The sequence below is a fragment of the Leucoraja erinacea genome, chromosome 5 (assembly GCF_028641065.1).
Source record: "Leucoraja erinacea ecotype New England chromosome 5, Leri_hhj_1, whole genome shotgun sequence".
Lineage (NCBI taxonomy): Eukaryota > Metazoa > Chordata > Chondrichthyes > Rajiformes > Rajidae > Leucoraja > Leucoraja erinaceus.
In genome coordinates, this window is record NC_073381.1 from 58,416,969 (window position 1) to 58,434,877 (window position 17,909).

General features: G+C 40.8%; 1 protein-coding gene across 2 annotated transcripts in view; it reads left to right on the forward strand.

Annotated features, from left to right (window-relative positions):
* Positions 1–17,909, forward strand: part of tbc1d32 (TBC1 domain family, member 32) — a 145,194-nt gene that overhangs the window by 53,817 nt on the left and 73,468 nt on the right. For both annotated transcript variants that reach the window (XM_055635731.1, XM_055635730.1), the window contains 6 exons: positions 6,968–7,060; positions 9,516–9,658; positions 11,471–11,595; positions 11,937–12,138; positions 13,759–13,841; positions 17,478–17,616. In XM_055635731.1, coding sequence (XP_055491706.1) covers positions 6,968–7,060; positions 9,516–9,658; positions 11,471–11,595; positions 11,937–12,138; positions 13,759–13,841; positions 17,478–17,616 — 785 coding nt within the window. The remainder of the gene's footprint in view (positions 1–6,967; positions 7,061–9,515; positions 9,659–11,470; positions 11,596–11,936; positions 12,139–13,758; positions 13,842–17,477; positions 17,617–17,909) is intronic.

A 17,909-nucleotide genomic window follows, 5' to 3' on the forward strand; every position in this document is an offset into this window, starting at 1 on the left:
CAAGGGGATTAAGGGGTGACCGTGGCTGACAAGGGAAGTCAGGGACTGTATAAAAATAAAGCAGAAGAAGCATAACATAACACAGATGAGAAGGAAACCAGAGGATTGGGTAACTTTTAAATAGCAACAGAAGATAAATATAAAGGCAATACGGGGAGAAAAGATGAGGTACAAAGGTAAGCTAGCCAAGAATATAAAGGAGGATAGGAAAAGCTTCTTTATATTATTTACAGGTGCTTTGGATGCGTCTTCACTAAGGAGGACACAAACAATCTCCCTGATGTTTTCTGCACTAACGGGAAAACAACCCCAATTTTATAAATTTTTGTCACCCTATTAAACTTAATCATATCCTTCCACCTCTGGCAAAGCGTTCCTTATCCTCACTACTCTGTATGTTAAAAAAAACTTGTCCCGCATATCTCCATTAAACTTTTCCCCTCTTACCTTATGGCTGTGGCCTCTTTTATTGGACATTTCCACCAAGGGAAAAAGGTTCTGACTATCCAATCAATGCCTCACATAATGTTATATACTCCTATCATGAGGGAGTACAGAGAAGGTTCACCAGACTGATTCCTGGGATGTCAGGACTTTCATATGAAGAAAGACTGGATAGACTCGGCTTGTACTCGCTAGAATTTAGAAGATTGAGGGGAGATCTTATAGAAATTTACAAAATTCTTAAGGGGTTGGACAAGCTAGATGCAGGAATATTGTTCCCGATGTTGGGGAAGTCCAGAACAAGGGGTCACAGTTTAAGGATAAGGGGGAAGTCTTTTAGGACCTAGATGAGAAAAACATTTTTCACACAGAGAGTGGTGAATCTCTGGAATTCTCTGCCACAGAAGTTAGTTGAGGCCAGTTCATTGGCTATATTTAAGAGGGAGTATTGGCTATATTTAAGAGGGCCCTTGTGGTTAAAGAGATCGGGGGTATGGAGAGAAGGCAGGTACAGGATACTGAGTTGGATGATCAGCCATGATCATATTGAATGGCGGTGCAGGCTCAAAGGGCCGAATGGCCTACTCCTGCACCTATTTTGTATGTTTCTATGTCACCTCAACCCCTGAAGTTTCAGAGAAAACAATCCTAATCTATCCAATCTCTCCCTGTGGTTGAAACCCTTGAATGCAGGCAACATTTTGGTAAACTACCTCTGCACCATTTTGAAAGCCTCCCCATCTTTGCTGCAATGGGATGACCAGAACTACATGCAATATTCAAAATGCTATGGAGTTGCATCATGACTTCCTGGCTCTTGTATTTAATGCCCCATAGCAATGAAGGCAAGCATACCATATGCCTTCTTTACCACCCTATCTAATTATGCTGCCACCTTGTGCAGTCATATCTTTATAGATATCTGGGCATATCTTTATAGATTTGTCACTCAAGGAATGTGGATTGACTTAGCAAAGTATTGCATCTCAGTTCACCAGCTCATAATTTTTTGCATACCATGTGAAGCTTTGCTGTAGAGGCATAAATAAAAAGTAATGTCAATATTACTTGTTCTTTGAACCCGACCAAAAGCTCGACAAGGCATAGCAACATGGCAAGAAGTATAAAAACTAGCAGCATCAAAGCAATTATTTCTGAACAAAACACTGTTCAGTCTGAGCATTATTCTACCTTTCATGGAAGAATTAGATAAGTTTCAGCATAAAGCAAATGCACTTTTAGTCCTGTATTCTTAATGGGTGGGTTGAAAATAGAATATTTTATAACCAGCTCAAAAATTAACTGAAATAATTGAAACTTTGATGCAAACCTTGATGATAATAAATATTATTTTATTTCAAAATAAAACCTACATTTTTAATTGACAGGAAATATTTATTATATTATGAATATTAATAATGTGTGAAATATATATATATATATGACTGTGCAGAGATTGTTGTGATAAAAATTGATTTTCACCTCAGAGATTGACATGGCATTAATTACTATTTTGATATAGAAATTAAACAAAGATTTGTTCTCGAGGCAAGACTCAAATCACCAACATTGTATTGATTTCTTGAGAGATGTATGTCACAATAATGCAAACCAGTTAACAGGACCGAACTTGCTGACTTATTTTCTCCTTGCCTGGAATCACGATTTAGTCCCCAAGTCTTGCCCTTAACCAAACTGTGTGAATAATCCAGCTGGCTTTATCTGCAACAGAGCTATTAGTGGTACAATGTGCAAGTTTTGTTTTGAATGCACCCAACATTCTATTATGGATAGCTTCACTGTGAGACTTTGTTAGCTATGAAGGTTTTAACCGTTTTAAAAGTATCTCATGTTCTCAGATGAAGAAAGATTCCAAGGGGAATAAGGCGTGACCGTGGCTGACAAGGGAAGTCAGGGACAGTATAAAAATAAAGGAGAAGAAGTATAACATAGCAAAGATGAGTGGGAAGCCAGAGGATTGGGCAACTTTTAAAGACCAACAGAAGATAACTAAAAAGGCAATACGGGGAGAAAAGATGAGGTACAAAGGTAAGCTAGCCAAGAATATAAAGGAGGATAGTAAAAGCTTCTTAAAGTATGTGAAGAGGAAAAAAAACTAGTTAAGACCAAATTGGGACCCTTGAAGACTGAAAAAGGTGAATTTATTATGGGGTACAAGGAAATGGCAGATGAGTTGAACAGGCACTTTGGATCCGTCTTCACTATGGAGGACACAAACAATCTCGCTGATGTACTAGTTGACAGAGGATCTAGGGTGATGGAGGAACTGAAGGAAATTCACATTAGGCAGGAAATGGTGTAGGGTAGACTGATGGGACTGAAGGCTGATAAACCCCCAGGGCCTGATGGTCTGCTTCCCAGGGTACTTAAGGAAGTGGCTCTAGAAATTGTGGACGCATTGGTGATCATTTTCCAATGTTCTATAGATTCAGTATCAGTTCCTGTGGATTGGAGGGTAGCTAATGTTATCCCACTTTTTAAGAAAGGTGGGAGAGAGAAAACTGAATTATAAACCAGTTAGCCTGACTTCGGTGGTGGGGAAGATACTGGAGTCAATTGTAAAAGATGAAATAGCAGCACATTTGGATTGCAGTAGCAGGATCGGTCCGAGTCAGCATCGATTTACGAATGGAAAATCATGCTTGACTAATTTTTGACCATGTAACTACGAAAATGGACAAGGGAGAGCCAGTAGATGTAGTGTACATGGACTTTCAGAAAGCATTTGATAAGGTACCACATAGGAGATTAGTGGGAAAAAGTAGAGCACATGGTTTTGGGGTAGAGTGCTGACATGGATAGAAAATTGGTTAGTAGACAGGAACCAAAGGGTAGGGATAAACAGGTCCCTTTCAGAATGGCAGGCAGTGACTAGTGGGGTACCGCAAGGCTCGGTGCTGGGACCGCAGCTTTTTACAATATACATTAAGGATTTAGATGAAGGGATTAAAAGTAACATTAGCAAATTTGCAGATGACACAAAGCTGAATGGCAGTGTGAACTGTGAAGAAGAAGCTATGAGGATGCAGGGTGACTTGGACAGGTTGGGTGAGTGGGCAGATGCATGGCAGATGCTGTTTAATGTGGATAAATGTGAGGTTATCCACTTTGGTGGTAAAAACAGGAGGGCAGATTATTAACTAAATGGAATCAATTTGGGAAAAGGGTAAGTACAATGGGACCTGGGGGTCCTTGTTCATCAGTCAATGACAGTAAGCATGCAGGTACAGCAGGCAGCGAAGAAAGCAAATGGCATGTTGGCCTTCATAACAAGAGGAGTTGAGTATAGGAGCAAAGAGGTCCTTCTGCGGTTGTACAGGGCCGTAGTGAGACCACATCTGGAGTAATGTGTGCAAATTTGGTCTCCCAATTTGAGGCAGGACGTTTTTGGTATTGAGGGAGTGCGGCGTAGGTTCACCAGGTTAATTCCCGGGATGGCGGGACTGCCATGTGTTGTTAGAATGGAGCGGCTGGACAAGTATACTCTTATATTTAGGATCAGAGGGGATCTCATTGAAACGTATAAGATTGTTAAGGGTTTGGATACGCTAGAGGCAGGAAACATGTTCTCGATGTTGGCGGAGTCCAGAACCAGGGGCCACAGTTTAAGAATAAGGAGTAAGCCATTTAACCATATAACCATATAACCATATAACAATTACAGCACGGAAAAAGGCCATCTCGACCCTTCTAGTCCGTGCCGAACACATAATCTCCCCTAGTCCCATATACCTGCGCTCAGACCATAACCCTCCATTCCCTTCCCATCCATATAACTATCCAATTTATTTTTAAATGATAAAAACGAACCTGCCTCCACCACCATCACTGGAAGCTCATTCCACACAGCTACCACTCTCTGAGTAAAGAAATTCCCCCTCATGTTACCCCTAAACTTCAGTCCCTTAATTCTCATGTCATGCCCCCTTGTTTGAATCTTCCCTACTCTCAGTGGGAAAAGCTTTTCCACGTCAACTCTGTCTATCCCTCTCATCATTTTAAAAACCTCTATCAAGTACCCCCTTAACCTTCTGCGCTCCAAAGAATAAAGCCCTAACTTGTTTAACCTTTCTCTGTAACTTAGTTGCTGAAACCCAGGCAACATTCTAGTAAATCTCCTCTGTACTCTCTCTATTTTGTTGACATCCTTCCTATAATTAGGCGACCAAAATTGTACACCATACTCCAAAATTGGCCTCACCACTGCCTTGTACAATTTTAACATTACATCCCAACTTCTATACTCAATGCTCTGATTTATAAAGGCCAGCACACCAAAAGCTTTCTTTACCACCCTATCTACATGAGATTCCACTTTCAGGGAACTGTGCACAGTTATTCCCAGATCCCTCTGTTCACCTACATTCTTCAATTCCCTACCATTTACCATGTACGTCCTATTTTGATTTGTCCTGCCAAGATGTAGCACCTCACACTTATCAGCATTAAACTCCATCTGCCATCTTTCAGCCCACTCTTCCAACTGGCATAAATCTCTCTGTAGACTTTGAAACTCTACTTCATTACCCGCAACCGCACCTATCTTAGTATCATCTGCATACTTACTAATCCAATTTACCACACCATCATCCAGATCATTGATGTACATGACAAACAACAGTGGACCCAACACAGATCCCTGTGGCACCCCACTCGTCACTGGCCTCCAACCTGACAAACAACCATCCACCATTACTCTCTGGCATCTCCCATTCAGCCACTGTTGAATCCATCTTGCTACTCCACCATTAATACCCAACCATTGAACCTTCTTAACCAACCTTCCATGAGGAACCTTGTCAAAGGCCTTACTGAAGTCCATATACACAACATCCACTGCGTTACCCTCATCAATTTCCCGAGTAACATCTTCAAAAAATTCAAGAAGATTAGTTAAACAAGACCTTCCAGGCACAAATCCATGTTGACTGTTCCTAATCAGACCATGTTTATCCAGATGCTTATATATATTATCTCTAAGTATTCTTTCCATTAATTTGCCCACCACTGACGTCAAACTAACAGGTCTATAATTGCTAGGTTTACTCTTAGACCTCTTTTTAAACAATGGAACAACATGCGCAGTACGCCAATCCTCCAGCACTATTCCCGTTTCTAATGACATTTGAAATATTTCTGCCATAGCCCCTGCTATTTCTACACTAACTTCCCTCAATGTCCTAGGGAATATCCTGTCCGGACCTGGAGACTTATCCACTTTTATATTTTATATTTATATTATCAAAAGTGTCAGTACTTCCTCTTCTTTGATCCTCATAGTTTCCATAGCTACTCTACTTGTTTCCCTTACCTCACATAATTCAATATCCTTCTCCTTGGTGAATACCGAAGAAAAATTTGGAACGGAGATTAGTAAAAACTTTTTCACACAGAGAGTTGTAAGTCTGTGGAATTCTCTGCCTCTGAGGGCGGTGGAGCTGGTTCTCTGGATGCTTTCAAGAGAGAGCTAGACAGAGCTCTTAAGGATAGCGGAGTCAAGAGATATGGGGAGAAGGCAGGAATGGGGTACTGATTTGTGGATGATCAGCCATGATCTCATTGAATGGCAGTGCTGACTCGAGGGGCTGAATGGGCTACTCCTGCACCTATTGTCTATTGTGTATTCTGGTTATTTCAAGACTGCTAAATAGAAATAATTATTTGAACTTGATTTTTCATCACTTCATCTCAAAATAACATGAAAAAGTACACAAAATCACTGCAAAGAAGCAAGTTACCTTCTTTGTGTCCCAAATATTAGCCCAGCAAACCTCATTGAGGGAATTGTGATCTTGTTTCAGGCTTTCAGATAATGTATCTGGCACAGGATCCTAGTATATAATTCTATGGAATCTCATTGAGTCAGTGCACTGCTGTTGGACTCGATATGAAGTATTGCAGCTGAGCCGAACTGACCAGCTTCATGGCTCTATTTGGTCTTCAAGACCTGTACATACATACACAACTTCAGCATTTCATAGCAGGTGTTGAAATCCATAACACAGTGATGAGAATATCCATTGGTACAGTTTGAACAACTAAAAATCAATAACTTTAATCAAAATCATAGGCAACATCTGGTCCAATGTTTAGGGACAATGAATATGTAGCAGAGTTATTACAAAGATTAAGAAGTCGAATAAATAACAAGGTTTAAGATGCGTAGGAAGTGGAGTAGCAGGGGAAAAAAGTGAAGGGAGAGTCTGTAATAGATGGAGAAATTAAATGACAGAAAAGATGTTAATGCCAGGCAAAATAAATGGTGGTGGTATGGGTGAATTGAGAGAAACCCAAAAAGCTATATTCCAGAGGTGAGGTGTAATTGACTGGTTTTGATATTTGGCTGAATGTGGCATTAAGGAGCTCAAATTAAACTGAAGTAAGTAGACGTAAAGGGAAAATGTTTTTAACTTAATGCACAATAAAATAAGGAATAAAGATGTCTCAATCATTCAAGAAAATTATTATAAATGGACGAGTAACTTTTACTTTTACAATACAGAACCAGTATCTCTGATGGACTTCCTTGTACTCTTGATTCGTATGATGTACCAGCATCCAAACACAACACAGACAGGAAATGTTACACAAACAGGTAATTATCAACTGGAATATTTTAGCATAACGTGTTTAATGATGAAAATTAAAATCCTACATTTAAAGATTAGAATTAAATGAAGAAAGTGTGAGAAATCTAGATACTAAAATCTAAATTCTGGCAGTATCTGCAAAGTAGTTTTAAAGCATTTCCAACAAAGGGCTTATATGATCAAATCTTTACTTCCTGGCACAGCTGTACATAAAACATAGAACAGTACAGCACAGGAATGGTCCCTTCAAGCCACAATCAGTTGATTGATCTCCTGCCTGCAAATGATTCATATTCCACTATTCCCTGCATTTCCATGTTACTGTCCAAAAACCACAAACGCCACTATCATATCTGGCTCCAACACCACCCCTGGCAATGCGTTCCAGGCACCCGCCACCACCAAAAACGCACACCCCCATTAAACTATTGCCCTCTCACCTTATAACTAAGCCCTCTAGTGTTGGACAATTCCACCCCGCGTAGAAGAAGATTCTGATTGTCTATGCATCTCATAATTATATATACTTCTATCAAGTCTCTCTTCCACCTGCAACGTGCCAGAAAAAATAATCCAAGTCTACCTAACCTCGACCCACTGCAGTTCGCTTACCGCCACAACAGATCAACGGTGGATGCGATCTCGCTGGCCCTCCACTCCGCTCTGGACCACTTGGACAACAGAAACTCATACGTCAGGCTGTTATTCATCGATTACAGCTCGGCATTTAATACAATCATCCCCTCCAAGCTGGTTACCAAACTCGCAGAACTGGGTCTCTGCGCATCCCTCTGCAATTGGATCCTCGACATCCTCACTCACAGACCACAGTCTGTTCGTATTGGTGGAAATGTGTCAGCCTCGATAACAATCAGCACAGGAGCACCTCAAGGCTGCGTGCTCAGCCCCCTGCTTTACTCACTCTATACTCATGACTGCGTAGCCAGTCACAGTGCGAACTCCATCATCAAGTTCGCTGACGACGCCATTGTTGTGGGACGTATCACTGATGGGGATGAGTCAGAGTACAGAAGAGAGATCGAGCAACTGTCCGTATGGTGCCAGCACAATAACCTGGCCCTCAACACCAGCAAAACCAAGGAACTGATTGTGGACTTTGGAAGGAGTAGGAGGGGAACCCACAGCCCCATTTATATCAACGGGTCGATGGTTGAAAGCGTCAAGAGCTTCAAATTCCTGGGCATGCACATCTCTGAAGATCTTTCCTGGTCCGAGAACACTAATGCAATTATCAAGAAAGCTCATCAGCTCCTCTACTTCCTGAGAAGATTACGGAGAGTTGGTTTGTCAAGGAAGACTCTCTCTAACTTCTACAGGTGCATAGTAGAGAGCATGCTGACCGGTTGCATCGTGGCTTGATTCGGCAATTTGAGCGCCCTGGAGAGGAAAAGACTACAAAAAGTAGTAAACACTGCCCAGTCCATCATCGGTTCTGACCTTCCTTCCATCGAGGGGATTTATCGCAGTCGCTGCCTCAAAAAGGCTGGCAGTATCATCAAAGACCCTCACCATCCTGGCCACACATTCATCTCCCTGCTACCTTCAGGTAGAAGGTACAGGAGCCTGAAGACTGCAACAACCAGGTTCAGGAATAGCTACTACCCCACAGCCATCGGGTTATTAAACCTGGCTCGGACAAAACTGATTATTATTAACCCATTTTCTGTTATTTGCACTTTATCAGTTTATTTATTCATGTGTGTATATATTTATATTATGGTATATGGACACACTTATTTGTGTTGTAGTAAATGCCTACTATGTTCTGTGTGCTTAAGCAAAGCAAGAATTTCATTGTCCTATACATGGACACATGACAATAAACTCACTTGAACTTGAACGTGACGAACTCTCCCTGTAGCTGAAGCCCTGTAATCTAGGCTGCATCTTGGTAAATCACCTCTGCACCCTCTACAAAGCTTCCACATTATTCATGTAAACGGGTGACCAGAACTGCATGCAATATTCCAAATGTGGCTTAATCAAAGTCCTATAGAACTGCATCTTGACTTCCTGACTCTTAGTACTTAGTAATGAAGGCAAGCATACTGTATGCCTTCTTTAGCACCCTAACTACTTGTGCTGCCACCTTTAGTGAGCTATGAACCTGGACTCCAAGATCCCTCTGCAAATCATTGTTGTTGAGGGTCTTGCCATTAACTGTATACTCTCTCCTTGCACTCAACCTCCCAAAGTGCAACACCTCACACTTGCTTGGGTTAAACTCTATCTGATATTTCTTTGCCCATTTCTGCAGCTGACCTATATCCTACTTTATCTTCTGACAGCCTTCTTCACTGTATGGTTGTTAAAGCTTTGCTGGAAACAGCAGTCTGCATTTTTCCTTTTCAAATGCTACTGGGTTTGCTGTGATAATCCATAAAATCGTGAAAAGTCTGGAGTTGAATATTCAATATTTAACAAATATTTTTCATTCAGATTCATATGCTCCAGCAAATCTCGTAATGGAAGTATTGCGCATGTTATGTGGTGGAAAAGAGTGTGCTACAGAGTGCCTGTACAAGAACATCATTACTGAATCCCTTCTTTTTCCGATAGTCACATTGCTGAAAGGAAAACAGGTGCAGTGATTTCTACTGATGTTGTTTGTGTTTTTGTTACTGGACTATTACTCTTTTTATGCACCTCAATTACATCACCTCTGAGCCTGGTCCCATCTTATCAAGTATTTCCCAGTGACCCATGTACATCTCATGTGCCTTTTTAATCATGTTATTGACACATTTTCCTCCTTTAAGGATCTGTGCTCATACCCACCAAAGACCCCATCTCTCCACATTTCCCAAAGTCTTTGTCTTTTATTGGATATTCCTGTCGGAACAGGCTATTTAGTGACAGGAGGAGGATACTCAATCATCTAGCTTGCAGAAATATATGATAAGCTCTTGATTGATCTGACTGTAACCTCAACTTTGCATTCCTGTCAATCTTTCACCTCAAGGTTATCAAGACGTATATATTTCTGCCTTAAAAACTCAAAGACTTTGCTTCCTCTGCCTTTTGAGAAAAATTGTTCTGAAGAATCATGACTCTCTGAAAGAAAAAAATTGCCTGAACTTAAACGGAAGATCTATTAATTTTAAACAGTGTTAAAATTTATTCCAAATATTCCCATAAGAGGAACCATCTTTTCCACATCCAATCTTTGAAGACCTGTCTGAAGCTTGTATGTTTTGATCGTCACCTCTCAGTGTTCCAAACTCCAATGAATCAACCTCTTCAACCCTTCCAGCCTGACTATTTTAAGTGTTAATTTAGTAAATCATCTCTGAGTTCCTTCTGACATATTAATATCCTTCCTTAAACAAAGAGACTGGTATTATGCACAGCTTTCCAAATGTGGTTTTACCAATGCTCTCTATATCTGAAGTTTTGTTGAATGGGAGCCATCTTGTTGCACTTTTCCAAATGCATTACATCACATTTTTCTTTATTAAATTTTGTTTGCCATGTTTCTGCCCAACTAACCAGGTCTCAAATAATGTCATTAACTTTCTCCTTCCTGCGCTGTACAAAGTTTTGTATCACCCGCAAACTATTATTTGTGCACCTTCCTTTTATGTATACTTGGTTTCCTTTGCTTTTGATTAATTGGGATGATATTTCCTTAGAAACAACACTTATAGAATCATAAAATAGTTATATCATGGAAGCAGGCCATTCAACCCACAGTCCATACCAGTTCCATGACCTACTCACCTGTACTTATAAGTTTCTTATAGAAACTTACAAACTTCTTAAGGGTTTGGACGGGCTAGATGCTGGAAGATTGTTCCCGATGTTGGGGAAGTCCAGAACAAGGGGTCACAGTTTAAGGATAAGGGGGAAATCTTTTAGGACCGAGATGAGAAAAACATTTTCACACAGAGAGTGGTGAATCTCTGGAATTCTCTACCACAGAAGGTAGTTGAGGCCAGTTCATTGGCTATATTTAAGAGGTAGTTAGATGTGGCCCTTGTGGCTAAAGGTATCAGGGGGTATGGAGTGATGGCAGGATACTGAGTTGGATGATCAGCCATGATCATCTTGAATGGCAGTGCAGGCTGGAAGGGCCAAATGGCCTACTCCTGCACCTATTTTCTATGTTTCTATGCACTCTCCCCATAGCCCTTCAAATTCAGCCCTTTCATGTACATATTCCAGTTTCCATCCAGCTATGTCTGTTAGTTCTTGATTTCTCTGTCAATAAAAATAGTTATCTCCATCGATGTCCTTCATGAAATACCTTAAAATTTACTTAAGATTTAACATAAACATTTATAAATTGTTCTAGATGTGAAATGGCTACAATGGCTTCAAATTTAAATTGTCATTGAGTTATTTTGTTTTGTAGTAAACATTCTATTAATTTGATTTTTTTTTGCAATGAATAGATAAAGAACTGTAATGAAACAGTGTTGATAAACATAGCTGATATTTTGGCAAGGATAGCCTCTACAGACCGAGGACTTTCTTTGCTCCTTTTTGGTGAAAATGACAGCCCTATTGCAACAAATTGGTAAGAAAGTATACAAGATAGAAAAACATAGTTTGCCTATAACATTTCATATACATTGTTCCTCTTTTTTCTCTTGGCCGAAGAATTAAAATTTTCTTGTGACAGCTAAGTTTTACTAAGTAAGTAAACTAGTTTATGGTGTTTTTAATAACATTCTTAAAATGCTGTGGCCAAAAATTATTTTAAATGCATTAACATTTGTCATATCCAATTGGGAATGGTAATAGGTAACTACCTGTATGTAGCATCAGAAACTTTAAGTTAATAGCGCTTAGTAAATTAAAATGTTTTTGAATAAACAGCACATCATAAGACTTGTATGTTTTTCCTTCTCTTATCAGTCTTTCTACTGCACATATAATTGCCGAATTTACCAAAAGACTACTTGATGGAGAGCTTCCAGCTTTAGATTCCACTGAACCATCCTCAGCTCTGAAGGGGGCTTTTATTTTTGTCTGTCGTCAAATGTACAATACATGCGAGGGTCTCGAGGTTTTGATGCCCTATGGCTTGCATGAATCTATCTCTAAAGCATGGAAGAAGGTAACACTTATTATTGCTCAACATCAAAACTTGTTTTATCATGAACTTTCTTAGTACGGCTTCTGAAAATCTGATGTGATCTATCATAATGAGCTTTTTTCAGATTTTTATCTTTTTAAAAAGGTTGATTTTGTTTTTTATTACTGGAAATAACGGAAATGACGGTCAGCTACGTAGAGAGCCAAGAGCTTGCGATCAAATGCGCTATAATTTCTCTCTGGAGGGCGCAGGTGCCAGGTGAAAAAGGCAAGTGGCTGCCAGCGACCGTCAATGAATTGTTCGAGGACCACCTTGACAGTGGTGTCATAAGCGTCCACGGTGAGAACGGTAGGGGCATTGGCCCGCAGATGGACGAGCATTGTTGCGTTTGCCAGCGCCTCCTTTGCGCCATCATATGCGGCTGTGGATTCAGCATCCCACACTAGGTATCGCTGTTTGCCTGCCCAAACACTAAAACAAAGGTCGAATAATCCGGGCTGCCGCTGGTACGAAACGATGGTTAAAGTTTATCATACCAACGAACTCCTGGAGACTTTTCACTGTGGCTGGCCAGGGAAACTGTCGAATGGCCTCCACCTTGGTGGGGAGCAGGATTGCGCCCTGTTGGGTGACATGATGGCCGAGAAAGGTAATCGAGTTAAGGCCAAACTGGCACTTGGCTGCATTAATGGCGATGCCATGGTCATTATGGTGCTGGCACATTAACCGGAGGTGTGCGCAGTGCTCTTGACGAGAGCGACTGACAACTAGAATGTCATCGAGATAGATGAATAACAATTCCAACACCCGGCCGACCATGTCCCTAAGCCGCTGAAAGGCTTGGGTGACGTTTTTGAGGCCAAAAGGCATTCTCAAAAATTCAAATAGTCCGAAAGGGGTGATAATGGCGATTTTGGGCACATCAACTGGGTGGGCAGGTATCTGGTGGTAACTGTGCACCAGGTCAATATTGGCTGCGTGAAATGGCAGGAGCTGAAAATAAGGGGAACTGTGCGGACTCCATATGTCTGGATAAGGCTGCCATTGACGGCGGTTAGGGCAGGGCCTCGCTTACCGGAATGGGTGTCGACTCTGGACGGGGTTAGTATGCTGATCTCTGCTCCCATGTCAACAAAGAATCGGAGCCTGGAACGATGATCCCAGACGTAGAGGCGATGTTTCTGGCCGACCGTGAACTGTTATCTGAATTTTTTAAAACAGTGCTAGTTGCTTATTAAACTAAAATCATTTTTTTTTTAATCCCTATTTGTGGCTTTATTTCAATTTCTCTTAGAATTGCATTTTTGTTAAAGCACCTATTATTATTATTATTATTATTATTATTATAATTTCTTGTTTTCTAAGTTGATGCATCTTCAAAAGTTATGGTGTTAAAATCTAATCTTTGTGCGAAAATCTATTTTTGCATGATTCATCCCCTCTGCTATGCAAATGGCAGCTCAGGACGTTTTCTCATGCCAAAGTTGTTTTGTGCAAAATCCGATGTTAAGAACTTACCCTGGTGTAATTTCCAGTTTGAAGTGGAATGTTTAAAAATGAATTGATCTTACTATCTTACTACTAATGAAGTTGAAGAGAAATGTTGTCATACCTTAGTTTTAACTTTATTTCATAAATCAGGCCAGTTTAATTACTGAACGAATACCAACTCCTGTAGCAGGAAGTGAATCAGGCTCTTCAACAGCTCATGAACTGCAAAACATGTAAGTACTAGTGAATTGTTATTTTGTAATCATCAGCAATCCTGCTGGTTAACAATAGTTATTTCTTAATCCTTACTTTAAATTCTGATGTTAACCGCATGAAACCACTACATTGCATTTAATATGAGGCCCAATATTAGGTTTAATGTTATATATGGGTGTCAAAGATTCCGGGGAGCAGACAGGAGAATGAGGTTGAGTGGGAGAAATAGATCAGGCATGATCAAATGGCAGAGTGGACTTGATGGGCCAAATGGTCTAATTCTGCTCCGATGCCTTATGGTCTGATAATTCAGCCTTTCGCCCAATAGGTAAGAATGTTTTATTTTCCTACATTGCTAATGCAAACGGTGGTCCGCAACATTGCATCAAAATTATATTGCCTGTTAAGCAGTGGTTAAAGAGTATACTCGATGGCAGACATTGAAAGAGCTATGAAGAATGTATAATGTGGTTATGCTAAAACCAACATCTGTCAGATTATGAGATTAAACCTTAGTACTCATCCTTGCTATAATATAATACAGGTTCATCACCAAATTTCTGGCAACTGCTGATCTGGCACCTCCTTTAATCAGACAACATTATGGTGCATACTTGAAACCCCACTTGGAAGTCCGCCCGAAAATGTGGCACCTAGGCTAGGTGAGGCAGTCAACCTCATCGGCAATTCCGTGGCCGATCAGCAGGTCGAATTTGTCCCCTACCAAATCTGATCCCATAGTTGGCCTCAGAAGTTAGCCAACGTCTGAGGCCAACTTTGCAGGCCAGTATCTCAGCCCCCCGGCGGCCTAGGTGAAACTTTTCAGTACTCTGGGTGCTGTTATTATTCTTGTGGCTCGCCATGGTTTTGGCTCCGGCGGTGCTCTGGGGGGTTGCACGAAGCGGTTCACGACACCCAACAGCTGTTCTGATCCTGCACCTCCCTACCGATTTGTCCACCTGCCCCATTTGCAGGACAAGCCCTGGGTCACCAATGATAGCCTCCTGCTCCAAACTGTGGTATGGGGTGTAGCAAAGCCTCCTCTCGGAGGCTGTGACCTCTGGTCTGGCAAAACGGATAATCCAGCAAGGTCCTGGAACCAAGGGTACGAGGCAATCTTTGATGGACCTACTACAGGTACTACAATTTCTATAAAAGAAGTATACTGTGTTTCCATTAACTTTTATTTATTATTAATTAGTTCTCTATCGCTTTTCCCAGTTTCTTTGGGTCAATTTGTCTTTGTATTTTAATGCTACGGTACATCGGTGGTAGAAACATTATTGGACAGAGACCGGAATTTGGATGGAATTTCTATACATTTGGCGAGATGGGTGATTGGGGATAGTCATCATAGCTTTGTGCGGGGGAGATTTACAGGGGAGGGGTAATTAAAAAAAGATTGATGAAAGCAGGATGGCAGATGTTGTCTATGAATGTTGTAATATTCCACATGGTAGGCTGGTAGAGAAGGTTAAGTCACATAGGATCCAGGTGAACTAGCTAATTGGATCCAAAAGAGGCTTGGTGGTCAGAGGAGAGGATGCTGGTGGAAGGATGTTTTTCTGATTGGAAATCTGTGACCAGTGATGTACTGCATGGTTCAGTGCTCACACTCTCGTTGTTTGTGATTATATATTAACAACTTGGATGTTAATTGAGGAGAAATAGTTACTAAGTTTGTGGATGGAACAGAAGTTGATGGCGTTGTGGATAACGAGGAAGTCACTTTAAGGCCACAGCCAGATTGAAAGTTGGGCAGTAGTATTGACAGATGGAATTTAATCCAAACAATTGCTAGATGATGCATTTTGGGAAGTCAAATAGGAATGGGACATTTACATTAGTTGGTACGGTGCCAAGGAATGTTGAGGAACAGAAAAACTTTGTGGTGCAAATGCATAATTCCCTAAAAAAGGTAATACGTGTAAATAGGGTAGCGAAGATGGCATGTGGCATGCTTACCTTCATAGGTTGGGACATGGAACATAAAGGTTAATGGGTCATGTGTCAACTTTATCAATCATTTGTTAGGCTACACGTGATGTATTATGTGCAGCTCTGGTCGCGACACCATTGGAAGAATATTGTGCAGGAGAGAGTGCAGAGAAGATTCACCGTGATGTCATTTGGATTGGAAGACTTTAGTTATGGAGAGAAATTCATTGTTTTTAAGAGATATTTGGATAGATACTGAAATAGACAAGGCTTAGAGGGCTATAGTGCGGGAAAATGTGACAAAAATGTTGTCATGAACGTGATAGGCCAAAAGTCCAATCTCTGTTCTGTGTAGTTCTGTGACTTATCATTCTATTTCCAACTGCATTCTTCCATGGTACACATTGAATGTATCAACGTTAGCCATTATACCTTTCAAATCTGTCTCCCATTTTATTACAGTGTATACAGATATATATTTTCTATTCAGTCCTATTTTTTAATGGGGTCACATTGCAATCTGACAGAACAATATGTTTATCCAAAATATGCAGGAGGGAAGTCATGTTTAACAAACAGAAGTGAGGACATACCAGCTATTGCTTTAGGTGTATCGGAAAGGAGCTTTTTTTCTTGTATAAAGAAGTAATCTTTGGAGCCCCAGACTCTAAGGAGTGCAGGGTATCAAAATATTGCTAACAGACTTAGCATTTTCTAGGCATTCTCTTATTTGTTGCCAGATTTCAGGTTTGATGTCATACTTAATTCCCATTTTCCCGAGTTAAAGCAGAATTGGCATGCTGATTGCATCATCAGGCCACATATTAGTCTGTGAAACGGATTTATACCTGCCTAGAGTGGCTGACCCTGTGTTGTAGGCAATGTCCCTAGTTAAAATTGTGGATGTGGAGGTATCCAAGTAGAAACATAGAAAATAGGTGCAGGAGTAGGCCATTCGGCCCGTCGAGCCTGCACTGCCATTCAATATGATCATGGCTGATCATCTAACTACGTATCCTGTATCTGCCTTCTCTCCATACCCCCGATCCCTTTAGGGCCACATCTAACTCCCTCTTAAATATAGCCAATGAACTGGCCTCAACTACCTTCTGTGGCAAAGAGTTCCAGAGATTCACCACTCTCTGTGTGAAAAATGTTTTTCTCATCTTAGTCCTAAAAGATTTCCCCTTTATCCTCAAACTGTGACTCCTTGTCCTGGACTTCCCCAATATCGGGAACAATCTTCCTGCATCTAGCCTGTCCAACCCTTTAAGAATTTTGTAAGTTTCTATAAGATCCCCCCTCAATCTTCTAAATTCCAGCGAGTACAAGCCGAGTCTATCCAGTCTTTCTTCATATGAAAGTCCTGACATCCCAGGAATCAGTCTGGTGAACCATCTCTGTATTCCCTTCTATGGCAAGAATGTCTTTCCTCAGATTTGGAGACCAAAACTGTACGCAATACTCCAGGTGTGGTCTCACCAAGACCCTGTACAACTGCATTAGAACCTCCCTGCTCCTATACTCAAATCCTTTTGCTATGAATGCTAACATACCATTCGCTTTCTTCACTGCCTGCTGCACCTGCATGCCTACTTTCAATGACTGGTGTACCATGACACCCAGTAGGAGGAATCTCATTTGAACTACCATTGCATAACATGTTTAAATTTTCCAGCTACCATAAAAGCTAAATCCTTTAACTTCCTTGTTAGGATGAACTTGGAAGAGATGCTTCTGGACAATCTATTAAACTTCGCCGCTACTCCAAAAGGATTATTACTTCTGCAGCAAACTGGAGCAATCAATGAGTGTGTGAATTATATGTTTAGCAGATTCACTAAAAAACTTCAGGTTTGTATAAAATCTGACAATTATATGAGGATGAATGGAATTAACATAATATGTTACCATCATTACACGATGGTCCCACTTACACTACTTTTTGGCGACTGTCGGCACCCGTTATTACAGGTCGCCAAAATTTTTCAACATGTTGAAAATCCACCGGCGACCAGAAAGACGCTAATAAACTTTGGGCGACTGAGGAGACTACTCACGACCATAGAGGCGACACCAACATGTTGAAAAATTTTGGTGACCTGTAATGACCTATGACGGGTGCCGGCAGGCGCCGAAAAAGTTGT